This window comes from Geotrypetes seraphini, chromosome 10 (genome assembly GCF_902459505.1).
Source record: "Geotrypetes seraphini chromosome 10, aGeoSer1.1, whole genome shotgun sequence".
Classification (NCBI taxonomy): Eukaryota; Metazoa; Chordata; class Amphibia; order Gymnophiona; family Dermophiidae; genus Geotrypetes; species Geotrypetes seraphini.
Window position 1 is genome coordinate 56,016,571 of NC_047093.1, and position 27,670 is coordinate 56,044,240.

Genomic DNA, 27,670 nt, shown 5'->3' on the forward strand with positions numbered 1-27,670 from the left:
TACTAGAAAGTTCTAGTTGGCCGCACCGCGCATGCGCGAGTGCCTTCCCGTTCGACGGAGGAGTGCGTTGTCCCCAGTTAAGATAAGCCAGCTAAGAAGCCAACCCGGGGAGGTGGGTGGGTCGTAAGAATATCTGCCTGCTGTCCCTGGATAACACCTGTTACGGTAAGTAACTGTGCTTTATCCCAGGACAAGCAGGCAGCATATTCTTAACGCATGGGTGACCTCCAAGCAAACAGAGAGGGAGGAGAGATGGTTGGCCATTAGGAAAATAAATTGTGTAACACAGATTGGCCGAAGTGCCCATCCCGTCTGGAGAAGGTATCCAGACAGTAGTGAGTAGTGAATGTGTGAACTGAGGTCCAAGTGGCAGCCTTGCAGATTTCCTCGATGGGCGTGGAACGGAGGAAAGCCACAGAAGCAGCCATAGCTCTGACCCTGTGGGCCGTGACAGCACCTTCCAGTGAGAGACCGGCCCGAGCATAACAGAACGCAATGCAGGCAGCAAGCCAGTTAGAAAGTGTCCGTTTAGAGACAGGGCGACCTAGGCGGTTAGGATCGAAGGACAAAAAGAGCTGAGGAGACGAGCGGTGAGCCCTGGTACGGTCAAGGTAGTATGCAAGGGCACGCTTACAGTCCAGCGTGTGCAACGCCTGTTCCCCAGGATGAGAATGGGGCTTAGGGAAAAAGACAGGCAACACAATGGATTGGTTGAGGTGGAAGGCCGAGACCACCTTGGGAAGGAATTTTGGATGGGTACGCAGAACCACCTTGTCATGGAGAAAAACAGTGAAAGGTGGGTCGGCAACCAGTGCATGCAACTCACTAACCCTCCTGGCAGAGGTGATGGCAATGAGGAAAAGCACCTTCCATGTAAGAAATTTGAGTGAGGTTGTGGCAAGAGGCTCAAACGGAGGTTTCATGAGAGCCGATAGAACCACATTCAGGTCCCAGACGACTGGAGGAGGCTTCAGAGGTAGTTTGACATTGAAGAGGCCTCTCATGAACCGGGAAACCAGAGGGTGAGCCGTGAGAGGTTTTCCAAGGATAGGCTCATGAAACGCAATGATGGCACTGAGGTGGACTCTGATTGAGGTGGACTTGAGTCCAGCATCGGATAGAGAGAGCAAATAGTCCAGGACAGTTTCCACCGCCAATGAGGTGGGATCGTGGTGATGTAGTAGACACCAAGAGGAGAACCGGGTCCACTTCTGATGGTAACACTGGAGGGTGGCTGGTCTCTTGGAGGCATCCAAAATCCGACGGGCAGGCTGAGACAGATTTTCTGGAGAGGTCAGCCCGAGAGAAACCAAGCTGTCAGGTGGAGCGAAGACAGATTGGGATGCAGTAGAGACTGATGCTGCTGTGTAAGTAGAGTAGGAAACACAGGCAGAGGAATGGGTTCCCTGGAGCTGAGCAGGAGCAGGAGGGAGAACCAATGTTGACGAGGCCACCGAGGGGCGATGAGAATCATGGTTGCTCTGTCCCTGCATAGTTTGAACAATGTCCGCAACATCAGAGGCAGTGGAGGAAAGGCATAGAGGAACCGATCCGTCCAGTCGAGCAGGAATGCATCCGGGGCCAGACGATGAGGAGAGAAGAGTCTGGAACAGAACTGGGGTAGCTGATGGTTGTGAGGAGCTGCAAAGAGGTCCACCTGAGGAGTGCCCCACTGAGCAAAAATGGAGCGGAGTGTGGGAGGATCCAGGGCCCACTCGTGAGGTTGAAGGATGCGGCTGAGATTGTCGGCCAGGGAGTTCTGTTCACCCTGGATATAGACAGCCTTGAGGAAGAGGCTGCGGGCCGTAGCCCAGGTCCAGATGCGGATGGCCTCCTGACAGAGGAGGGGAGATCCGGTGCCGCCTTGCTTGTTTATGTAGTACATGGCGACTTGGTTGTCTGTACACAGGAGTATAACCTGAGGATAGAGAAGGTGCTGGAAGGCCTTGAGGGCATAGAACATGGCCCGGAGTTCCAGGAAATTGATGTGATGTTGACGCTCGTGAGGGGTCCAGAGTCCCTGAGTGCGAAGTTCTCCCAGGTGAGCTCCCCATGCATAGGGGGAGGCATCTGTGGTTATGATCATGGAGTGAGGGGGTAGATGAAAAAGTAGACCCCTGGAAAGATTGGAGGAGTTCAACCACCATTGAAGAGATTGCTGAAGAGACGATGTCACAGAGATGGGATGAGAAAGAGGATCCGTTGTCTGTGACCATTGGTTGGCTAGAATCCATTGAGGTGTCCTGAGGTGGAGTTGCGCCAGAGGAAGCACATGGACCGTCGAGGCCATGTGGCCCAGGAGGACCATCATCTGCCGAGCTGGAATGGAGTGACGAAGGAGCACCTGACGGCAGAGGTGGAGCAGGGTCCGTTGGCGGTTGGAAGGGAGAAACGCCCTCATCAGAGTGGTGTCGAGAACGGCTCCAATGAACTGAAGTCGCTGTGTGGGAAGTAGATGCGACTTGGGGTAGTTGATCTCGAACCCCAGGAGATAGAGGAAGGAGATGGTGTGCTGAGTGGCTTGTAGCACAAGCGGAGACGTAGGTGCTTTTACTAACCAATCGTCCAAGTAGGGGAACACCTGGAGGTTGTGAGACCTGAGAAAGGCCGCCACCACAATAAGGCACTTGGTGAACACCCTGGGCGATGATGCGAGGCCAAAGGGTCGCACTTTGTATTGATAGTGGCGGTGCTGTATCTGAAATCGGAGGTATCGACGTGAATTCAGATGGATTGGAATGTGAGTGTAGGCCTCTTTGAGGCCCAGGGAACATAGCCAGTCGTGTTGAGAGAGAAGAGGATAAAGCGTGGCCAGGGAGAGCATTCTGAACTTTTCCTTGACCAGGCACTTGTTGAGGTCCCGGAGATAGAGGATGGGACGAAGGTCTCCTGTTTTTTTGGGAACTAGGAAGTAGCGGGAGTAAAATCCCTGACCCCTTTGGTCCGGAGGCACCTCTTCGATGGCATTGAGAAGAAGGAGGGATTGGACCTCCCTCAGGAGGAGGGGGGTGTGGGAGGAGTGAGAAGCAGACTCTATTGGAGGATTGTCTGGTGGAAGAGTCTGGAAGTTGAGAGAGTAGCCGTGGCGAATGATGTTGAGGACCCACAGGTCTGATGTGATGACCTCCCAACGGTTGAGGAAGAGTTGAAGGCGTCCTCCGATGGGTTGAGGGAGAGGTAATGATGGTGGGAGACTGGCTATGCCCTGGAGAAAGGAGTCAAAAGGGATGAGATGGTTTTGACGGAGGAAGAGGCTTGGCAGGTTGGTGAGATTGAGAGCGAGCTTGAGTGTGTTGTTGCTGACGAGGTCTCCGAGGCTGCTGTTGGGGCGGGTTGAGAGGTCTGGTCGAGAACCTGCGCTGGTAAGAGGACTGCGGTCTGTAAGGACGAGCAGGTGGAGCCTTCTTTTTAGGTTTCACCAGAGTGTCCCATCTGGTCTCATGGGCTGAGAGCTTCTGGGTGGTTGAATCCAGGGACTCCCCAAAAAGTTCATCCCCAAGACAGGGTGCGTTAGCTAGGCGGTCTTGGTTGTTGATGTCCAGATCAGATACCCTCAGCCAGGCCAGACGCCGCATGGCAACAGCTATGGCAGAAGCTTGGGAGGTCAGCTCAAATGAATCATAAATAGAGCGCACCATGAATTTCTGCAGTTGAAGGAGGCTGGAAATTTGTTGTTGAAAGAGTGGAACTTTGTGTTCAGGAATGTATTTTTGTAGGGCGGATAGTTGTTGTACAAGATGCTTCATATAAAATGAGAAGTGAAATGTGTAATTGTTCGCCCTATTGGCCAGCATCGCATTTTGATAAAGGCGTTTGCCAAACTTATCCATCGTTTTGCCTTCTCTGCCAGGAGGAGTGGAGGCATAAACACTGGAGCCCTGAGTTTTCTTTAATGTAGACTCAACCAGGAGAGACTCATGGGGCAATTGAGGTTTGTCAAAACCCGGAATTGGGATGACCCTGTATAGACTATCTAGCTTACGAGGGGCTCCGGGGACCGTGAGTGGATTCTCCCAATTTTTATAAAAAGTTTCCCGCAGTATGTCATGGACGGGTAACTTGAGAAATTCTTTGGGAGGTTGTTCAAAATCCAAGGCATCCAGAAAGGCCTGGGACTTTTTAGAGTCGGACTCTAAAGGAATAGAAAGAGCCGCCGACATCTCCTTGAGGAACCTGGTGAAAGAGGATTGCTCAGGCTTAGAAGTGGTATCGGGCGCTGAGGGTTCCTCGTCTGTCGACGATGCGTCCTCCTCGGTACCGGGTAGGGATTCTTCCCATAAGTCCGGGTCTCTGATATCAGTGTGCGCACGCCGAGATATCGGGATGGAAGGCTCGGTGTGGTGGGTCTTAGAAAGAGACTTGCCAGAGCGCATTGAGACGGTACCGGGAGAGGAAGACCGGTGCTGATCCCGGTCCCGGGAAGAGCGGTGCCGTTCTCGGTCCCGGGGAGACCGGTGCCCTTCCTGGTCCCGAGGAGGTTCGGCTGCAGCGCGGGTCTGAACTACAGGATGAGCACGGAGTGGTTCAGCCGAGAGGACTGGCATGGAAGTGTTAAGTGGCACCGAGGGAGTGGACACCGGTGGGACGGTGCGAGGCTCGGGCCGGTCTGGTACCGAAAGGAGTGGTGCCAAAAGGGTCGGTAACAGGTGCTGGAGTTGTTGCTGCAGCTGTTCCTGCAATTTGTCTTGGAGTATGGCTGCGATGCGGTCATCCAGGGGTGGCACCGGAACCGCTTTTTTCTTTTTCGGTTCCATAGGTGCTGCTCCACGCCCCGGCGATGAGGAGGCCGATGACGAGGCGCTCACCGAGATCGGGGCGGAGCGTTTGCGGGGTCGGCTTGAGGCCGGGAGGACCGGCGTCGCCACTGTGGCAGGTGGGCGCTCAAGGGAGGTGGAAGGCTTCTTAGCTGGCTTACCTGGTGCCAGCGACCCCGAGGAAAGATCGGGCGTCGTCGAAGTAGTTGGTGCTGTCTTTTGCGGTACCATCGATGTCGCGGCAGGCTCCATAGCAGATCCGGTACCGAAAAGGATGTTCTGCTGGATCTGGCGATTCTTTAAAGTACGTTTCTTAAGAGTGGCACAGCGGGTGCAGGTGTCAGCCCGATGCTCTGGACCCAAACACTGTAGGCACCAATTGTGTGGGTCAGTGAGGGAGATCGGGCGTGCACACCGCTGGCACTTCTTAAAGCCCGGTTGCGGGGGCATGAAGGGAAACACGGCCTCCGCAAAATCAAAACCGGAGGCCTGTATGGTGACAACAGGCCCCGCTGGGGCCGGTTTCAAAAATCGAGAAAATCGAGAGATTTTTTTTTTTTTTTTTTTTAATTTGAAGAAAAAGAGAACCCGAAGTGGGAAAAAGAGAAAAAACGAGAAAAAAACGCGAGCGGGAAGGCAAAAAGGATGTTTTCAATGGCCGTTGAAACCACATGCGACTTCTTCGCTCCGCGGAAACGAAGAAACTGGGGACCACGCATTCCTCCGTCGGGCGGGAAGGCACTTGCGCATGCGCGGTGCGGCCAACTAGAACTTTCTAATAAAAGTGTCCGTACCGGGGCTCCGTCGGTGACATCACTCATGCGTTAAGAATATGCTGCCTGCTTGTCCTGGGATAATCTGGGTATGTAATGTTAATAAGAGCATTCTTGGGCTGTTTCAGATGTGAGTGAGCAGCCAGGAGGTAGGACCAGCCATTTTTCTGCTTGGGATCTCAGTGATCGGGTGGGGACATAAATTTGTAGTTTTGATGCTATGTAGTTTGGTGTCATTTTGTGGAATGTCTTGAACACTAGCGTTTTTGGATAGGCAGCCAGTGCATGGATGCTATTGTTGCGGAAGCCCAGGTTTTTCAGGAGTGGGATTGCAACGTTTTGCACACCTTGGAGACGAGAGGGTTTTTGCAGGTAAGCCCACTAGTAGCGTGTTGCAGTAATCCAAGTGGGATAATACAAACAGATATAGTAGTTGGGCGAAATTGCTTTCTGAGTAAGCAGGAATGCACTTTAGCTGGCGGAGGTAATAGAAAGATGAAGACACTAATTTTGATACATGATCTGAGTGACAGGTTTGAGTCGAGAATCACGCTTAGGAAGCAGACATTGTCTTTGGCTGTAAGGGTGTCATTTGCCCATGAGAGGGATGGGCAGCAGTATGCGCAGGTATCCTTGTGTATCCAGAGAAGTTCAGTTTTTGACGCGGTGAGCTGTAGTTTATTTGCAGTCATCCAGTACTTTATTTCAGTTAGGCAGCAGTGAAGTTTTTTGATTTGTGTGTCTCTGTGTTGATGTAGGGGGAGGTAGAGCTGTATGTCGTCCGCAAATAAGTGGATTTTGATTTGGCATTTTTCTGTAATGTTGAGTACTGGTTTGACATACACGCTGAAGAGCAGTGGGGATAGAAATGCACCCTAGGGCACGCTGTAGCAGAATGGTTTTGGCTCTGATAAGAAGGGTCCTACTAGTACTTTCTGAGATCTTTCATTTAAGGTGGAGAACCATGCTAGTAAGACATCATGGCTTCCAATAGAGTGTAGTCTGCATAGGAGAAGTGAGCAATCGATAGTTTCAAAGACAGCACTCGGGTCTAATAGTACCAGCAATGCGTCTTTTCCTTCATCAATGATTTTCCAGCAGTCATCGACGATGTCTAGATGCACCGTTTCTGTACTGTGGTGCTTCCTGAATGGAAGTTGGAGAAGGTGGTGTTTCCATGAAGTCTCACAGTTGTGCGAGTACTATCTTTTCTAGTATTTTTGAGACAAATGGGAGGTTTGAGACCGGTCTATAGCGGCTTGGATTGTCCAGATCCATGGGGGGGGGGGGGGGGGTTGTAGGAGTGGTCTTACTTTAGCAGATTTTCAGCTCTGTGGTATTATGCCTGGATATCATTCATTTAAATATTAAACTTTTATTTAGTGTACACCTAATGAGAGCAATTTCCAAATGTTATGGCTGTGTGAAAGTACAGGTTGTTTAATTTAGTGTGTGTGGCGGTCAGGGCTATTGTTTTTCTTTGACTTAACTGCTTTTTGCCATCCTAGGTTGGGGCAGCCATCAGCTTTAGTAGGAGGTTGCTTCAAGAATCCCTCACTGTTTCCTTAGGATATTGCTGACCTACTTACTTCCTGCCATTTTATACCAAGACCCAGTCTGTATTATTTAATAAGTGATATAGAATTTTCATCACAAGCTGCTATGTACCACCATCACTTAAGAGCACTTTCTATTAACACAGGGCAGTTCTTACAGAGGAAAAACGTTGCACTGACATGTTAGAAATGAGTTTGGAGGAAAGAAGATACAATTGTAGAAGTTAGGGCATATGACCCACCATTAACAAAAGCAGACTAACTTTTTGCTTATTTTTTTCTTGGCAGGAAGAGGACTGTTATACTTCAATTTCCTTTAGAGAACATAATGCCTGTAAAAAGATTAAACTGTCTGGACTAGAAACATGTTTAGGCACAAGGGTCGAAGACAATTGATAGGAAGTAGTGTTACCCGATTCAGGAAAAAAAAAATTTCGATTCAGCCTATTGAATCGATATTTCAATTCGATTTTCCTGCCCAATTGAATGTTTTTTTCAAACATCCTGGTGGGTTTATTTTATAGCCTCTTCACCCCCTTTGCCCTCTCCTACCCACATTGGTGCTGTGGTGTAAACAAAAAAAAAAAGATTTTTCTTCTCTCTGTTAAATCCTAGCTCACGTTTGAGGTCTACCACCTCTGGCAGGATACATATTTAAAATTTGACATATTGTAATCACAAAATAGAAAATAAAATTATTTTTTGAACCGTTTGTTGCCTGGTTATTATTCAAAGCTCATTGGTCCCAGGCTCTGGTTGTCTTCTGATAACTTGCTTGCCAGGGTCTCCTTTCTCTGTGCTAACCATCCATCTTCCATCTCTGTTCTCACCTTCCATTTCCCTTCCCTCCCCCAGAGGTCTGGCATCTTTCCTTTTTTTCATCTCCATCCCCAGATTCATCTTTTCTCAGCTACCCTTTCATCCAGCATCTCTCCCTCCTTCTCCACCACCCCAGGGTCTACCATCTTGCCCTTTCTCTTCTCAACTACCCTTTTATCCTGTAGCTCTGTCCCCCCTCCACACCATCCCTTGTCTAACTTTTCTCACTTTCTGTTCCTTCCCTCCCTAAGTCTCATTGTCCACAATCTCTCTCTCCCTCTCCTCTGTTTTTAGACCCATTATTTCTTCCCCCCAAAGTCTAGAATATGCACATCTCTTTGAACCTCCTTCCCTCCCTTTATGTACTTCTACACTAGGGCCCCATGAAGGCCTGCACCCCCTTGACCTCCCGCACATCTATTTACCTAATTCCAGCAGCGGAGCAGCCTGCAGCAAGGATCACCTGTACTAGCGATCTTTGCAGGTTTCCATAGGCCTTTGGAACTGTCTTCCCTCTGCTGCGGTCCCGCCCCTCCTCTTACACCAGAGGCAGGATTGCGGCAGAGGAAACAGCTCCGGCAGCCGATGACAACTTGCAAAGATCACTAGCACCGTCGATCCTCTCTGCAGGCAGCTCCGTTGCTGGAATTAAGTAAATGGATGCGAAGGAGGCCAGGGGAGGAAGCCAGACACTAGCATTTCCAGACTGACCCTCCCCACTCGCCCTTTAAAGCAGGAGCAGCTGGCCAGCCAGAAAGAGGCAGCGCTGCCGCTCCTGCTTGAGGGGGGAGGGTCAGTCACCGAATCAGGAGGCTGATTATTTTTGTTTTTAAATCGATTTGAATCGATTCACCCGAAGTGAATTGGGCAGCACTAGTAGGAAGATCCTATCAATTGTTGTCCTACCTATTACATCTACCTATTGTCGGAAATAGGAAACTGATCCTTGACCCACCCCCCTCCCACAAGTAACAGAAGCTGGGTGGCATGGGATGACCATGGCCGTCCACCAGAAGAAATAGTAGCTTATGCTCTTGGCAGAAATATGTAGGCCTACTCCTTTTCTTCCTCCTCTTGCACAGTTGTTCAGAAATCGGCAGGCAGCAACTGACCCAGAAGCATTCCCACTGACATCAGTTAGGATTTCTATGAGGACCTTAGAGCCGGCAAGAAAGAGGAGGAAGGAGTAGACCTATGCAGAGAGGTACAAAATACCCATGGAAGGGGGACAAGAAGAGGTACATATTGCAGGAGGGCCTCCCGTTCCAATGCAGTAAGCCTACACGGGATGTACAAAAAACCCTTTGGGGGAGGGGTGGGGGCATGAAGAGGTTCCTGTAATAGTTAGGGTGACAATTGGTAGGATTTTCCTACAAATTGTTTTCCTACCTATTGTTAGGATCCCTATGCACATAACAGTTCTTTGCTAAATAAGAAGAAGAAGAGAGAAAAAAAAAAAAAAAGACAGTTGCTGTGTCTGATGCACCTGTGAGGCAGGATGAAATGATGCACAGCCTAGCCACTGGGAAGTAGACATTCAGTTCTATATACACAGTCTATTTTTATCCTTATTTTCCCTATACACAATTGCCCACCTTTCAATAAAACAGGCCGATCATTTTTTCAAAACCAGGTACTAATTTTTTTTAAAGTCTAAAAATAGTAGAGGAACAAATAATACAGTAGAGATCAACAGAAAACATTCTAAATATAGAAAAATGATCTCGATATTTCAAAGATTCTTAAGTAACTAATTAAATTGTAACACGTGCTCAAAGATGTGTAGCCCTGCCAAAGACACAAAGTCCATAGAGCAAGACCCACAAATCATTGCATATGTGAGTGAAAAAAGTAATAATATAAAGATGTTCACAAAAAGGTGCAATTCCTATTCTCTTAAGACTAATTAATTCAACTTAGTTGGAGAATCCTGGAGGGGGGGGGGGGTTTCCGATGCGGACCATGTTTCAATTATCTTTCTCAAGGAACCCAAAATGTAATATTGATTGCTGCTTTCAATGCAAGATGAGATGGCAAGTCCAATTCAAAAATACCATCATAATAACTGTGAAAGAAAAACATTAACTAGCCCTTTAAAAGAAATATGTCAGATCTTAAACTCCTTTGAGGCATATGGGGACAGTACCTGTCAATACACTTGCCCTGGTCGCTGAACTGACACAACAAACCTTCGCTAGTTCATCGCGTCTAGACTGACAATGTGAACAGCCTTTTTACTATTACTTTTTTCACTATGTCACATATGCAATGATTGCGTGTCGGGTCTTGCTATATCAGGGATCTCAAAGTCCCTCCTTGAGGGCCGCAATCCAGTCGGGTTTTCAGGATTTCCCTAATGAATATGCATTGAAAGCAGTGCATGCACATAGATCTCATGCATATTCATTGGGGGAAATCCTGAAAACCCGACTGGATTGCGGCCCTCAAGGAGGGACTTTGAGACTCCTGTGCTATATGGACTTTGTGTCTTTGGCAGGGCTACATTTCTTTGAGCGCATGTTAGAAATTAGTTTCTTAACAGAATCTTTGAAATATTGGGATCATTTTTTCTATATTTAGAACTAATTTTTTTGTCTAATCCGACTGCTTTATTCTCATCAAGCAGAACTAAGGAAAGATGGGCGAGGCACCACCACAAACGATGAAGACCCTAGAGGATCAATGCAAAATCTTCAAGCAGCAGCAGTTCATATTCATCAGAGCCTTGGATAATGCTCGGGAGAATGCTCATGACAAGATCAATTCAGTGAAAAACATCAACCAGGTACAAAGCTTTCTACAGGGCAGGGCCTTCCAAGGGTGGTGGATACATGGAATGTGCTTCCGGAGGCTGTGATAGGCAGGAGCACGTTACAGGGCTTCAAAGAAGGTTTGGATAGGTTCCTAGAGGACAAAGGGATTGAGGGGTACAGATAGGAGTAGAGGTAGGTTATAGGGATAGGAGTAAGAGGTAAGTTATAGAAATAGGCAGGGACCACTGCTCAGGCAATAGGCCTGATGGGCCGCCGCGGGAGCGGACCGCTGGGCGAGATGGACCTCTGGTCTGCCTCAGCGGAGGCAACTTCTTATGTTCTTATCTATAAACTGAAGTTATCAACTGGATCAACAATGGCAGGATAGGGTTGGACCAGTCCTGGATTTACCCCAATGCATGCTAGGACTTGAAGTCTTGCTTAGGCAATGCAATGGAGAAATCAGCACTACAAGTCCCTGCTTGCAACAAGGTACCAAGTATGAAAAATGTATTCTTTCAAAAGTGAGCTCACTGGGAGATATTGTGTATGAAAATACCACTCTTAAATTAAGCTTCACAAATCTAAAATTTTTTTTAAAATATATATATATATATATATATATATATATACATATATATACACACACACACACACACACGTGAATAAAAGTTCTCAGTATTCACAACTCATGCACAGGAAGAATCTGTTCCGAGTTGTAAGCTCCATAATAACCCAGAAGGGTAAACTAAGTGTGAAACATCCTTGCACCTTGTAGTGTGTGGGGGTATTCAATCAAAGCAACAGTGAAAAGAAAAAAAAATAAAATCAAAATAATAAAATCTCTCCAACTGTGCTCTCTCATATAATTATTAGTCATTATATCAAATCAGAGGTCCAATCTCCTGCTGGAATATCCCCTTGTTTTTTTGAAACATGCAACAAGGTAACCCCAGGTCAGGAATAAGTCAAGCATAAGCAATAGATAATTACAGCAGTAAAAATATTCAAATAATACAAAGTATGGCATAGTATGCTACATTACAATGTCAACACAATATGCAATAAAACAATTTAATAGACAGCTTCTGGTACATGCAAAGATGGATTGTATAGATAAGACAGTAGCAGGACTAAGAAAATAAAGAGACTAATTTAAAGAAGTTGCACATAACTAATATCTCCCCTGCCTTCTCCCCCTCCCCCCATGTCCGATATCTCACCATGCCCTAGGTGTCCAATATCTGCTCTAACCCTGGCTGTTGCTGCTCTAAACTATTATCAGCATATAGGACCTTGGGTATTCACACATTCCCATAGAATCCACATCGAATTGTAGGATATGCTGACTATAAATTAAAATAAATACTGAAGGTCTGTTGGATCCTGCCCCCTCCAAAATGCCCATTACTGAGGTGATAGTCTGTAGCAGGCCTAAGCCACACCTGTGCTGGAGAACCTGTACTGACTCAGCCAGTGACAACTGCTGTGCCAATACCTCTCCTCATACTGTGCTACCATGGGCAGATGGCTAGTCTACCTAATGGTTGGACTAGTCCTGCTATGCTGCAATGTCACCTTTTTGCCACAGGAGGACAGCAGACTGAATTTTTTTTACAGAGTGCAAGTGTCCTGGACGTTACACACTATTTTGATACCACAACCGCTATGACACCAGGGCTGGTAGCAAAAAACTTTTGGTTGTTTTAACCAAAAAGTAGAAGAGCAAACTTGTTTAGGAGCTTTTTATTATTATTACTTTTAAATACACTACATTCTTGGTTGAGCTGTGTTAAATAAATTTACATTGTATTCACTAACTGGAGTGGAGTAAGGCGCTGAGTAGTAGGGCTCATAGTCCATCCTCTTATAACTTGGAGCAAGTTGCTTCACTTTCCAGTGCTCAGGGTACTACGACATATATAGTAAGCAGACTCAGACAGGGAAATAAACTTACATGAGCTTGAACTCATACTTGGAAAAAAAAGGTGAGCAATTCATTGATTGGATTTAAAAAAAAAAAAAAAAAAGTATGCAAATAGTTTTACCTTAAAAGTAAAAAAGTTCCATTTAGCATGCATTATTCTGTTTTAGCATACAAAGTAGCATCTGGGAATAGAGCAGCAGGTTTAGTACATTAGCCTCATAGGGGATAAACACTAACATTTATGAACCAATAACCCATAAATTATTAGAATATGTACACATGCTATTTTGTAAATAAATGCCTATAGTGCATATTGGACGGACAGGTGCACACATGGGCAGGACTCACATATGTAACTTACTATAAGTTACTACATGTATCAGCAGCACTTAAGACATGTGCTTACACCAGCAATATGGCTAGCCTAATTGCTTACACCTAAATGCAGCTGTGTATATCTACCATAGTATTCTATAAAGCAGCGTCTCGCACAGTGGTGGGCCGTGAGAGATTCTAGAATTTGTTTTTAAAATATCCTTCATAAGAAATTTATAAAATAAATATATGCTAGAACATGTACATCATGTATATGAACAAAAAAAATAAAAATAAAAGAAGTGGAAATTTTCTTGAGTGTAGAAAACCCTACAGGGTTGGTTTGTTTTTGTAAAATGGAGTACTCAAAACTAAGGTCCCAGTTTCAGCAGTGTAAACCGCCTTCCTCAAGGGACTTACAAACAACTCAACCCTCAGCCCAACCTCAACCAAGAGGACTTCTGGGTCCTGAAGTCAAGGAGTATGCTAGTCCTACATCTTCCTTCTACTCTCCTGTCACTACCTGCACCTCTCCAACCCCCCACATCCCGGCATCCCTCTGTAAATGTTTGCCAGCATGAGCAGCGTCTTCCACGTGCTGCTTGCGCCAGCCTCGGCTTACTTCTGACATCACTTCCTGTCATGGGACCAGGATGCGATATCAGAAGGGAACAGAGAGCAGCACAAGCATTTACAGAAGTATAATTTCAATTATAATATGCCGTGAAAAACATTTGCTCCATTTAGTGTCAGAACTTTAAAAAAAAGTTAGTTTGCAAGACACTGCCATAAAAGTAGGCACCTATGTTCCTTATAGAATAGACTCTTACCAGGCACTCAGTTACAGAACACCTCACAAAGCTACAAACTGCTACTAAAGTTTTCAGTTGGTGTACTCATTAATTTTAAGTAATCTAAGTCACTGTAATTTTATTATTATTATTTTGGAAATCAATTTGGCCTCAGATAAATAGGATGTTGGATAATCCAGTAGCCTTGACTTATGATATTATTTTATTCGGCACAGCAATGAGAGCAAAGAGTCAAATTTCTTCAATTAATAACAAACTTTTATTTATATTGACTGGAGTAGCAGTTCAACAAATAACATACAATTGGAAAAATTATGACAGGTTAAATTACAATTTCTGGTGGAATTCTGTATGTCATATATATATAAAATGGAGCGTACATTTGCAACACAGAGAGGTTATTTTGGTAAGTTTCAGAAGATCTGGGGACCATTAACAGACTTCTGTAATGAATGATACAATTTTCCCATAATAAGTTATTTGCTAAGAGGGGATGTGGGTGGATATTATTTCATTCATCTCATAATATATATGAATTTAGCAATATATTTTGTTGTATTTGTATGCAATTTTTTAAGGGGAGGGGATGGGTGGATTTACAATTTTAATAATAATGTTATACATATGTATTACATACTTTTTCAAATATTATAGTACATGACTATAGAATGATATGTTGTATTTACAGTGATGCATGAAGGACTATCAAGTGTGTATTTTATGAAATGGTATAGCTTTATATGATACACTTGTTTTATTATGAAATTGAATAAAAATTTAAAAAGAAAAAAATTTTTTCATGGGGCTACTAATAAGGACTTTAAAAGCCTTTCAGCTTATGCAAATTCAAAAGCTTAGCTTGTAACTGGATGTACCTTACAGGCGCATAGTACCGTATTTTCACCCATATACCGCGCACCCGTATAAAACGCGCACACGGGTATAGCGCGCGGGGAACACAAATTTATGTAAAAAAAATTTAATATAGTGCGCACACGCGTATACTGCGCATGCTGAAACCTCCTCCCGCCTACTCTGAACCGGCATCCTCCCCCTCGCTCGTTTACCCGCGTTTTACAACTTTTTTTTTTCAATCCGAACCGGCATCCTCCCCCCACGCTCGCGTCACCCCCCCTCTCCCACGATCCTACATCCCCCCCAGCACCGCAAAACATCTCTTACCCGATTGGGCACCGGCACCAGCACCAATTCACAGGATGTGCCAGTGCCCGAAGATCCTCCCTCGTTGGTTTGGGCTGGGCGGTGTGGTGCAGTAGAGATCCTCCTTCTTCCTGCGCCAGGCTGGACTAGGCTTTGAGCATTTGCGCATGCTCAAAGCCTTCTGGTCTCGCTCTCTCCAAGAAAATGGGATACTCACGTGGGATCTTTAAGGGAGTAAACTCAGGGGGGGGATATTTGGAATGGGCAGACTTGGTGGGCTATAGCCCTTTTCTGCCGCTTTTTTCTATGTTTCTATGTATGAACTTTTATGGAGACTTCAGTAGATAGAACCTAAGCACAGTACCGGGCAGAGCTCTGGGTTTCTAGTCCAGAAATATCTAGGAAAAAGGACAAATTTAAATTAAATCAGTAATTTAGAGAGGGTATAGTTGGGCAGAGTGGATGGACAATTTGTGTGTCTTTATCTGCCGTCATTTTCTATGTTACTATGTAAGACTGGAACTTGGAGGTGATTCTGTCTGATGACCTTAAGATGGCAAAACAGGTAGAAAATGCGATGGTCAAAGCCAGGAGGATTCTTGGGTGCATAAGGAGAGGAATGGCAAGTAGGAAAAAGGAGGCGATAGTACCTTTGTACCAATCTCTGGTATAACAGAAATCAATATAGCAGGCAATCCACAAATATATGGCTCTTTTAGAGGCTGGTTGCCCTCAGTTGACTGGATTGAAGGATATGAAAAGCCAATTCGTTTGACAAAGTCTGATGTTTTCTTAAGGTAGAAAAGTAGTCTAATGTTTGGAGGCATTCTTCTACTGGAGAGGAATGTGGAGGAGGAAAAAATGATAGCAATACTATACTTTGGTTGAGATGAAAATCTGTCACAATTTTTGGAAGGAATTTTGGGCTGGTCTGCAACTGAACCTAGCTGGAAAAGAATTGGATACAAGGATAATAAGTTACTAACGCTTGAAGCTCCCTAACTCAGGAAGGCTATTTTCCATGTAAAGAATGTTAGCATGGTAGTTCCCAGAGGTTCAAAAGGGGGCTCCACTAGCTGATCTAAGACTCTATTGAAATCCCATGCTGGAGGAGGATCCTATAAAGGAGGCCTGAGATTAGTGGTTTCCCCACCCTCTATAATAAAACCCTAAGCACGCATGCACACTTAGGAGGCCGTGGTGTCTGCATTGGATGGATGGATGGAAGGAAGGAAGGAAGGAACTATTCTAGCACCCATTCATGTAATGAATGGGCTTAAAAGACTAGTCTACTATATTATGATAAGCTGAAATTGCTGACAATTGTAAATCTTGCAGTTTCCTCTTGAGACCTGAAGTGAAGAAAAACACATTGTGGTCTGATCCATAGCATCCAGCAGGCAGAGATAAGCAGACGGCTTGCTTACTACTCTAAACAGGTCTAGCAAGTAATTTGCTCCAGAGATAAAAAATGAAAGATCCTCATCAAGGATGCTGCTGTGTCGGCTCTCAAACCAGAGGGTGCAGAATTAAGCATACAATCGATTCTGTTGTCCTGGGCATTCAACACACCACCTTCACTGGCAAGAGAAATGTGCTTAATAACCTGCACTACCAGAGAATCCACCCTTGGGGAAACAAAAAGCATCCACCATTGGATTGAGCTTAGACACAACCTTTGCCACATACAGAGGACCTTCTGGCACCTCCCAGTGATCAGTGAGCATCTTTGTGATGTCAGGATGGTCAGAAAAACAGAAGACTGCAGCTTCATGCTACTCATAAAGGGACACTGTGCTACCGAGGTCTGGGAGTCTCCAATTTCAACTCATGAAGGGATTCCGAGATTATCCCCATCAGCACTGAAGGTTTGAACAGTCTGAACAGTGGGGTCAGATCTGGAGCATGTACCAGATCTGTTACTATAGCATCATCCCCCCACCCCCCTGTGGAAGTACCTGCCAGAGAAAGTAAAGGCATAAAATAGCATCTGGATCATCTGCAGGTGGACATGGCTCTGTTGCTAGGGACCCATGCACTTTAGGGAAGCAGCCCCTAGAGTTAACAGAGCCACAAGACTGGGAGGATTCATTGAATCTTTGTTAACCAAATAAGCTTGAATCATTATTAAACTCTGGGAGAAATCCTTGCCTCCGAGGAGCAGAGGTCTCCTCAGGACCCTGTTCTGAGCTTTTGGAGATTTAGGCGATGATCACAGCTGTGCTTCACTGGGGATGTACTTGTCCTGTTCCCCGGCACAACCTTGGACTTTGATGAATCTCTGATGAAATGGGCACTGTGGTAGGGAGGGGGGGGACCAAAGCAGATGCTACCACCCTCGTGTGCTATGCAGCAAGTGGAACATAGATGCTCTTCTGATAGCCATCTGCCACAAATGGGGCATGAATCCAGGGCATCCTTCCGAGTCCACCCCAACCATTTTTGATCTAAAACAATGAGTTTTGAGGCATATAAAATTATTTTAACTTAAATCAAGAGATCCAAGATGGCCTCCATTGGAGTGATTTTAGCATCAAAAATGGCCCAGGAAAGGAAAACTAAAATCCAAACCTGGTGATTTTAGGATTTTTCAGGAGGGGGAACCCAGGACTACCCACCAAACCTCCCAAAACATGATGTTCGAGACACTCCCCGCCAAATTAATCTCTTATGCTGTCAGTCTATTACTGTGCCATGCTGTGTGCTGGGAGCTGCAAAAGCTTACAGGGTGATCCCTCTGCCTCAAGCAGCCTGAAGCCTGAACTGCTCGTTTCTTTCGACTGCCTCTAGGCCCAACACACCAGCTGTAGACTTCCATCCCTCCCGGAACACGCATGCTAAAAGGTGGAGGAATGCAGTCAGCTCTGGTCATGGTTTAACTGCCATGGAACCATGCAGCATGCGCTCGAACCCACTAAGCCAGTGGTCTCAAACTCAAACCCTTTGCAGGGCCACATTTTGGATTTGTAGGTACTTGGAGGGCCTCAGAAAAAAAAAAGTTAATGTCTTATTAAAGAAATGACAATTTTGCATGAGGTCAAACTCTTTATAGTTTATAAATCTTTCCTTTTGGCTAAGTCTTAATAATAATATTGTCATTTATAGCTAAAGAGACATATGATCAAGAAATGGTTTTATTTTACTTTTGTGATTATGATAAACATACAAAGGGCCTCAAAATAGTACTGGCGGGCCGCATGTGGCCCCCGGGCCACGAGTTTGAGACCACTGCACTAAGCAGACAAACTTGGGCTAAGCAATGCTCACAAGAGAACAGACCCAGAGCCCCAAACTGAGAATGCAGGCTGTCCAGGTGGGTGCACTGCAAAGCAGCCAACCCCCTGGAAGCAGACTCTCTGCCCTTTAAAGTCTGCTATCTCCTGCAGCCATAGCTGTCCCACAAGGGGATCCTCTGCAGCATGAAAAAAATAGTGAAGGAGAAAAACAAGCAGAAAAGACTAGCTCCTGTTGTCTCACTTGTAGAAGACAATTGGAAGTTGGAGGGCAGTCCAGAGTAAGAGAAGGAGCAAAACTATGCAAATGAAGCTTCCTACAAGACATCTCACAAGATGGGATTGAGTACCCGAGTGTTCAGGAATAGAGTTATTAAAAAAAATTACATGAAAATGCTTATTAATTTCAAAGCTTGGAGTTGTTCAAGAAGATTTATTATTACTGTAAATCATCCAAATCCTAATTCCACTCAAAACATGCCTCTAACACATCCCCTTAAGATTTAAACACACTGGAGACGACTAGAAAAGACATCTAGAAACTCAGTTTCAAAAATGCCCACTTGGGCGTTTAACTAGTAAGATGTCCAAGGGCCGGTTTATGCCATTTTTTTTTGGGGGGGGGGGGGAGGATGTTTTGAAAATTAGCTCCTTAGTATATGGGCATATGATTTTTGTGTAATTATTAGTCCTATGAGTGAATACCTTTCTTGCATTTGCTAAATTAAAAAAAAAAATATATATATATATATATATCAAAAATCATTCACAAAGGAAGCAGGGAGGCACTGGTGGACAACTGCAGAATTTATTTAAGAGAGCCCTGCACTTATTTTTCATACCTGGTTTTGGAACACAAGACCCAGAGATACAAAATAAGGAAATGAGGAAAGAGTATGGGAGTTAAGAGTTCTTTTTTTTTGTTTAGTACTATGTAAACCACTATGATGTATCAAATAGTGGTCTATAAATACCAATAAACATACCTTTTTGTGGTTACACATACAAAGTGGTTTACATATATTATTTATTTTGTACCTGGGGCAATAGAGAATTAAGCGATTTGCCCAGGGTCACAAGGAGCTTCGCTGGGATCAATTCCACAACCTCAAGGTGCTGAGGCATCAGCTCTACCACTAGGCTGCTTATTTGATTTGAAGTCTGCCCACCCAACAGAGTCAATCATCAATGGCATAAAACTAGCTTGAAACCTGGGGCATAAATCCTCTAAAATACTAGTCACTAGGATCCCTCTTTACTGCAGACCATTTAAATTTGCAGTTGTAATTCTACACACTGCTTGTGGAGGTTTTAGTTTCTCTTTTTTTTTTTGGGGGGGGGGAGGAGAAGTTAAGGAAGCTCTGAATGAAAGATAATAATGCTTACAGATAAGTGAATATTTTAAATGCTTTGCTTAAAGGTGCAGCACTATCTGGAAAACAATTGCTATAACTTGACAGACAAACGCATCCTTACCATGTTCTTGGATACCTGTTCAGACCTCAACAAGTTCTGTACGAGATTGGAATGCAAGCACCCTGAAATTGGCAAGCAAGGGGGTCCCATCTCCAAATGCAAAACCCTCTTGACCCCCACTACTGATCTCACTACTGTTCGGGCCAAGTAAGTCAGCTAACTCCTGGGCAGGCGAGGGAAGAAATATCACAGGTAATAGGGCTACAGCTCCCTAAGACCCTAAGACAGGGGTGCCCACACTTTTTGGGCTTGCGAGCTACTTTTTAAATGACCAAGTCAAAATGATCTACCAACAATAAAATTAAAAAAAAACACAAAGCACACTGTACGCATAGAAAATGTTAATCATCATTCCTATTCCAGGGTTTTTCAAAGAGGTCAAAGCAGATGACTCTATGCACTATCACCTCAGTAACAACCATACAAAAATAGACAAATATACCCCCCTCCCTTTTTACTAAACCACGATAGCAGTTTTTAGCGCAGGGAGCTGCACTGAATGCCCAGCACTGCTCTCGACACTCATAGGCTCCCTGCGCTAAAAACCTCTATTGCGGTTTAGTAAAAGGGGACCTTAGTGTAAAATATAGACAGCAGATATAAATTCAGACACATTTTGATCACTAAATTTAAAATAAAATCATTTTCCCTACCTTGTCTGGTGATTTCATGAGTCTCTGGTTGCACTTTCTTCTTCTGACTGTGCATACAATCTTTCTTCCCTTCTTTTAGCCTGTATGCTTCCTCTCCTCCAGACCTCATTCCTTCCCCCAACTTTTCCTTCCTCTTCCCTGCCCTTTCTTTCTCTCTGCCTCCCTTTCATTTTTTTCTGTTTCTCTTCTTTCCTTCTGTCTCCCTGCCTGCCCTTTTTCTTTCTTTCTCCCTGCCCTCCCCCAAGCCACTGCCACTGCCATTACCATCGGGGACCAGGACCCAAACGCCACCAATAACAGGCCCCAAGCTCTCCCTGCTTCGGCCAACCAGCATTCCTCTCCCCGACGTCCGTTCTGCCATCGGGAAGAGGAAGGCTGATCAGCCCAAGATCGTGATCAACCTATTGGGGGAAATGCTGCCGGGTCCTGCCTTCGCGGAAACAGAAAGTAGGCAGGACCCGGTAGGAAGAAGAACAAATGCTTCACTAACCTGTCTCCCGCATTAGCCCGTAGCGAACGCTTGCTTCAGGGCTCTCAACATGTGCGTGCCGGCTTCCCTTCTCCCCCCCCCCGGACATAACTTCCGGTTTCGGAGGGAAGAGAAGAAGAGAAGCCGGCACGCACACGTTAGAGCCCGGAGCATAAGTTGCTACGGGCTGAAATCTCCAAGCCGGTTTTTTGGGGGTTCTTTAAATGTTCAGCAGCGGCAGATGACAGCTGGGCGGACCGCCCAGCTAAAAGGCCCTAGGGAGAACACTGGAGAGGAAGGCTGATCGGCCCGTAGATCAGGACGGCAACACGAGTCTATCACAGAGCCCGGGATGGGCTCCGCGATCGACTCGCGTTGCCTTCCTGAGCTACTGGTCGATTGCGATCGACGCGTTGGGCACCCCTGCCCTAAGACATAGGAAAAGTGCACTGAAAGCATTATCAGACCAGAAGTGGCCTTAAGATCAGTTTCAGATTATATGGAAAGCACAGGATGGACCCTTGTCTTTACTGAAAATAGTAGCAGTAAGTTTAAATTGCCTACATCATTAGGGCAGATGTACTAAAATATTCCTTCTCAGTTTTCACTTATCTATTATAAAAGATGGAATTTTTTTTTCTATACTATCTACACCACCATTTCCTGATCTATTCAATTAGATCAATACCTGGGATTTAGCTTAAGGGCTATGAACATTGAATCAAATTCCATAGTACTGTAGTCACAGATGAAAGTGCAAGGGGTGCTAGACTAATTTAATGCAGCACTCAAGTGGTGTGATTTGACATGGGAATGTTCAAAGTTAAATACTTATTAATCTGCTTTTGTTTTATTTTATCTCCATCCTCAAACACTGCAGATACCCCCATGATGTAGTGAATCGCTTGAGCTGCGATGAGGCCAAACGCTATTACGGAGGCATAGTGAGCGTTATTCCTATTGCCATGGATTTCATCAAGGATGGTGCAGCCCAAATACAAAAGCCACGGCACAAATTTCTGGTAAAAACCATGAAATGCAAAATGCCTGGAGTTAAGCAGAATGGGGCCAGAGGATCCCAGCTCCCCACCCATTCTGTTGGCGTTCAAACTTTGATTAGTATGAAAACAACTGCACCCAACTCCCTAAACAGGAAAACAAGAGAGGTCATGACAGGGCTATTGAACCCTCCTTGGAAACATGCTGGGCCATACAATAAGTGGATGTGAGGAATTCCATAGGGTACAACCAGGAGTAAAGCTCACTGGAAAGAGAAGCACAAAGATTAACCTGTCATGTTTTATACCAGGATTGTGCAGCTAGCTTCCAAAATTCCAACTTCCTCACACACTTCTTTAGCTTTGGTAATTATTCATGGCCTGTGCTATTTCTACTTGTGCCTGAGCCAACCATAACTGGCACACTCTGCCTCTTTTGCTTCAGAGACAAGAAACTGTACATTACACTGTACATTACACTGGAAAATGTCCAGTCAAATCTTTTGTAATCCGCCTTGAACTGCAAGGTATAGGCGGAATAGAAATCCGTAATGTAATGTAATGTAACAAAGGTAGCTTATTCTTTACTGCTTTGCTATGGGCCATTGTTTCTGTATAACATAGAAAGAGCTAGGTAATCAACTAGAATCAGAGCATTATACTATCGCAACCCTTTAAAACAGAATGCTGTATAAAAGACAAAAAAAAAAAAAAAAAATCAGCGTCCTGAAGTTCAATAGAAAGGATTTGACTGGTTTAAATTCTACTTGCAGTAAAACTCCTTTTTCCTATTTATAAAAAGGAAAAAGGGGCATTATTTTGTTTTAATACTGAAAAAAAAAAAAAAAAAGAAAAGCAGGTACAATCAATTCCAAACACTTTAGTGCTATTACTGTAACTACTGTAAATGATTGCTTTCACATTTTATCAAGTTGAATTCTGGAATCTGTTCAGTTTCACAATTTGCTGCAATTATGCTTAAATGCAAATTGGAACAGTACCAAGAAGAATTTTTTTAAAATTTTTTACTGTGCTTCAGATTCCACTTTATTTCCTTTTTCCAGTGTCTATTGCATTAAGCTTGCTGAAGTGTCACTGGGAAGTATCAAGAGGTAACAGTGCAAGAAGCAGGTGGCATAGTTTTAGTGTATAATTTTATTTACTTTGTAGACAATCATGAATTTGATAATGCAAACTGTATGAAACCCAGCCTCCAATCATAGTGGCTTACTTATTAAAAGGCAAGGAGCTGAGAGTCAGGGATTTTTTTTTTCTATATTCTAAGCCTGAACTCCAGTTCCTTGTAAAATGTTAGTGCAATCACTCTCTGTGCATTAACTGTTCCCACTCCCTTACAGTAGTCATGAAATGACCAGCACCAGCTCTGTCCTAAGAGTAGTGGCTCCCTTTGGATAACTGCTTCATTTCATAGAGGATGCACATTATGCCTGTGACAGTTTCTCAGAAGCACTGCAGCACCTTGCCACAATTCGCATCCACTGGACATGTAGTGTCGGTTTCTTCCGTCTCCATAAAACGATGAAGATCCTCCAGAAAAGGAAAAGTGCAAAAGTAAGAGGCAACATCATTTCCTCAGCTAGACAACTGCCTTCACCCCTTTTAGCTCCCCTTTAAAGGGCTGTAGTGCAATAAAAAAAAAATTCTCAGCAGTCTGTTTTAAATTAGATTTTTGCTCCAAGCAATTTTGGGTACTGCAATAGAACTTTAACCAGACTTGTGTTAGAAGAGAGGAAATGCATTATTTAGTAATCCCAGGCATCACTTTACCAGTCAGGTGTTGATGGGGGGGGGGGGGGGCATCTGCAGGTATACCTAGAGCAGTGTGCTCACTCTTTGCAAAAAGGTGACACATCACACCCAAACCAGTGCAAAATGATATCACTTTATTTGTTCACAGTTACACAAGCCCAATGCTTCCATTTCACAACATTCTAACATGGACAACTGAAACCATAGTATTTGGTTCAATTTTGCTTCAATTGTACCTTTACACCTGGCCTTGTGTTTTAATTTTTTTTTTAATTTTTTTTTAACATGCTTAAAAACAGCAAGGCAAGAACAGTTTATACTCAGGGGAAAAAGAAAAAAAAAAAAAAAGTAATCCACTCAAAAGGAAAAAAATACAAACGCATTCTTTTCCTCATTACAGATGGGACTGTCAAGTAGCCAATGACTGAGCAATCCACATCATAATTTCAGTTTAAAGTTATCACACTGCAGAAACTTGTTCCACTTTATTCCTTGTGGTTCATTAAATACTATTCCTAGCCCCATACAGCTAAGTGCCTTCCTTCTCTCGTATTGCAAATTCAAAACACATCTAGGAGGCATTCAGTGATAAGGATCAAGGGCAGTCAACTAGGGACTTGGCAAACATGAGCAATAAAGCTAGTACCGATCATTTTCACAAGGAGACAAAATAGTTAAGAGTGCACCTGATTCGAAAACCCTTTTAACCCCAGAAAAAAAAATTATGTGCATGATCATTTTGTAAGCAGCCTATAATTTGACCTTCATATGCAGAAGTTTGAATGGACATGTTTGCCTCAGTCTCTTAATTGAGTTCCTAATTCATTCTAGTACTGAAAACAGGAGGAGGAAGACTACAGCTGTCCAGCAAGGGGCATCTGTAAAGTCCGAGTGTGCACGGGGTTGGGGGGTGCAGCCTCTACTAACATCAGAACTTGGGAGATGGCTACTGGCTAGATGAAAAGTAAGAGCTTACAACAAAATGCATTGAGTACCTAAAAGTCTTTCTTGCTCTGCTAGAAGCAGTCAATTGCTTTTGTATACTCAGGGGGAGGCGGGGACTGAAAAGTACTTTAGAAAATATTCTTGTTCCTCTATTCTATAGACTATTATCCTCAACCCAGGGTTCAGGTGTCAAATTAGTATATTTTAAATGAGGCCCAAGCTCATGACTGCAAGCAATATGGTGAAAGAGCAAAAATGTGTGCAATAGGCAAGTATTAGCCAGTGTACCAATCCTTCCTATAAGAAAATGACTTTCAGGTCCAGTTTCAAACTTGTTCTCATGAACTTTTGTACTCCCAGCCCCTGCCTTTTCACCAAGTCACTGTACAACAGAAGCAGGACCCATACAAAGACTTCTTGTAAACGGCATCTAGTACTAATCTGACAAGTTCAGTTTCTCCAGGGTCTAGCTAAAAAAGACCTGGTGCTTTGTTTATAGGACACCTGAAATAGTTCCTTTTGGGGGACTGCTTTTTGTCCTGCTGAGCCAAGCTAAGACGGACAGTGAGATATAGGCATAATAAAACTTCTGGCAAACAATACATCTCAAACTCCCCAAATACAAAAAGTTTTAGATCTAGGACAAAAATAAAGTGCTTTTAGGTTCTAAGGTCACTTTTACCACATGGTACTGCAATAGTCAAGTAATTAACTTATGCAAACTTGCTGTGCAGGTCAAATTAAAACCCTGGCAGTATTCCACATCAAGCTTAGAATACTGGTGTTAGAAGATTATGCTGTAATTGGAAGAAAAAAAAAAAAGTGGTTGGTGGAGGGGCAGAGGCACTAAAGTCCTTCTCAACTGTGCTATTCTGGTTAGAGAGAAATTTTAAACTGTGGTACAGATCTTAAGTTCAAAAAGGGTGCCAACAACAAAAAAACCCACAAACCCCACCCCAGGGCATTTGCCATCTTCCCCTCTCAACAAACACCAAGTTGTTATTTGAGCTTGTCAGCATTAAAATAAAATTACAATAATGTTCAAGCAGCCAGTTCTATGTTGAATTAAAAACTGTACAGCTCATACTAAGGTGGGCAGGTAACTTTAGGCCCTGGACCATTACTGAAATCAATACCTACTCTATCTTATGGATATATACTCCCTCTCCCCCAAAAAGCAATTTCTAAATCCTTAGATCACAGCTGATTCCCAAACTGTCACTCAGGTTACATCAATGCCAACTCAGCATAGAAACTTAATGAGAAGGGAACATGAAATGCATTTTTTTAAAAATTTGGAAACAGTTAATACTATAGACGACAGCAATCCAGTAACATCACTTCTGATCTCCACCCTGCTAGACTCCATTATTCACAGCTATCCAAGGATTAGTGGTATAAAAACAAGCATATGTGATTAAAACATTTTGTCTTATTTCACCAAAAAAAGGGGAGGTGATATAGGAGTTTACATCTAATGAAGACTAGAAAACATGAAAAATACACTAGATACAGACTAGTATAGTGAATGGTTGCAAAGCCCAAGTACTCACCACCTGAACATGAGCAACTGGAACCCTGAGCATTTCAGCCAAGAGGAAAAGGAAATATGAAGAAATATGATGTCCAACATTAGGAGGTTGCATACATTCCAACAGTGAAGCAAAGAGGATCCACCCCAAACACCTTTTACAAGTGTGTCCCATTTATAAAGGGGGAAGTAGAGAAAGAGGTGAGTATGCAGAACCAACCAACAAGTTTTCCAGTTGCTATGAATAGCTCTAACTGAAATTCAAGTTTGAAGACTTCTAGAGTGTGATCAACTCACTTATTCAAACTGCAGCTTTGAGGTTCTCATTGCATCCACTCCAAGGATAGTGGGGAAAAAAAATACTCAACACCGACAGGTTCTTTTTTAATTTTGCTGTGTTGTTTCGTTATAGTCCATGATATGCAGTTGCCCAGCTCTTGGGTCCTGATGAGACTCGGGCAAGATGGATGTGTCCAGGCCAGGAGCAATTTTGGTCTCACTACTCACTTCTTTGCATAGTTCAGCTTTTGAAGTCTGGAAAAGGCTATGGATAGGTAGAGTCTCATCACACTGGCTCTCACTCTTATTACGGAACAACTCTCGGGCCCTCATCCCTAGGAAGCTGTTAGAGTTTGGGTAAGAGCCTACAGTCAAAGGGACTCTGCTGGAAGGCTCGGGTACAGATACTTCCTGGCAATGGCTAGGAAGCCTTTCAGGGGTGGTTAATTCGTTACCATTGCTCCCACTGCCACAAGTGTTATTTCCTCCATTTCTACCATAAGGCTCTTCACCATGTCCTGATGAAAAAGTAGAAACTAATGCAGTGGTGGAGTCCATCCTAGAGAAGAATCATTAAAAAACAGTTAAAAAAAAAAAAAAAAGAAAAACACCTCACATATCCTTTCAGTAGCATTTATTAGAACAAAATCACTGATGTCCCTTTACTCAGGGATTAGATGTACCAGATCCTTATGCTGTTTGCCATGTTTAACAGAATGAACCAAAACACAGTATTTAAATGCTGAACAATTAAGACTATAATGAGTATAGAATATAGTGGGCGTGTTAGCATTTAGCATGCACTAATATTTAGTAAAAGACCTTAGTAAAAGACCCCCCTAAGTTCATACACAGATATACTGGTTCCAAACATGAGAAGTTTATCCTTCAGTTAAAAATAAAACAGATCTCTATCTTCCATAATAAGATTTAAGTTAAATATTTGACAGTTATTCCTGATGCTGGTACATTCAACTGAAGAATTTTATCAGCTGAACAGGAAATATTTAAGCCTTCAGTTCTATTCCTTCCCCTCCTACAAGCACTTTTTTTTTTTTGTTTAAGGCCAATGGAGCATTTGGAGCCAGCCTGATAGTAACCTGGCCCAGACTATGAACTGGGCTACTCATCACACACCAAGTTAGGAATGAAACAGGTCTTCAAAAAGTAGAGAGTCAAGGCTGTTCCTACCATAATCAACATAAAAACTTAACACTTTAAAAACTTGATCCTTTTCATGTAGTTTCTACTGGTAGTTCTGGATTTCCTGTTCTAATTGGAATGACACATACCAGAATTTGAGTATATGGATAAAAATTTCTACTTAGTATTTAACTTATTAGTGATAGCCCAACAAAACCAAAGTGTTCTGGCTTCGTAATTTAGTTTCTATTGTTCCTTCAACCATTACACTAACTTCTGGAATGTCCTTCAAAACAAACCTCC

At 43.8% G+C, this 27,670-nt stretch overlaps 2 protein-coding genes across 6 annotated transcripts in view; one reads left to right on the forward strand and one right to left on the reverse strand.

The window, feature by feature from the left end:
• Positions 1 to 25,849, forward strand: part of SPACA9 (sperm acrosome associated 9) — a 40,279-nt gene extending 14,430 nt beyond the window's left edge. The window contains exons 2-5 of one of the 3 annotated variants that reach the window (XM_033960239.1): positions 10,529 to 10,687; positions 19,524 to 19,726; positions 21,582 to 21,723; positions 23,058 to 25,849. In XM_033960239.1, coding sequence (XP_033816130.1) covers positions 10,541 to 10,687; positions 19,524 to 19,726; positions 21,582 to 21,723; positions 23,058 to 23,060 — 495 coding nt within the window. In that variant the 5' untranslated portion in view covers positions 10,529 to 10,540 and the 3' untranslated portion in view covers positions 23,061 to 25,849. Of the gene's footprint in view, positions 1 to 10,525; positions 10,688 to 19,523; positions 19,727 to 21,581; positions 22,578 to 23,057 lie in introns of those variants that run through there. The other 2 variants (XM_033960238.1, XM_033960237.1) reach the window with 2 other exon arrangements.
• TSC1 (TSC complex subunit 1) overlaps positions 23,583 to 27,670 on the reverse strand; it is an 83,107-nt gene continuing 79,019 nt past the window's right edge. For all 3 annotated transcript variants that reach the window (XM_033960235.1, XM_033960236.1, XM_033960234.1), the window contains one exon: positions 23,583 to 26,783. In XM_033960235.1, coding sequence (XP_033816126.1) covers positions 26,330 to 26,783 — 454 coding nt within the window. In that variant the 3' untranslated portion in view covers positions 23,583 to 26,329. The remainder of the gene's footprint in view (positions 26,784 to 27,670) is intronic.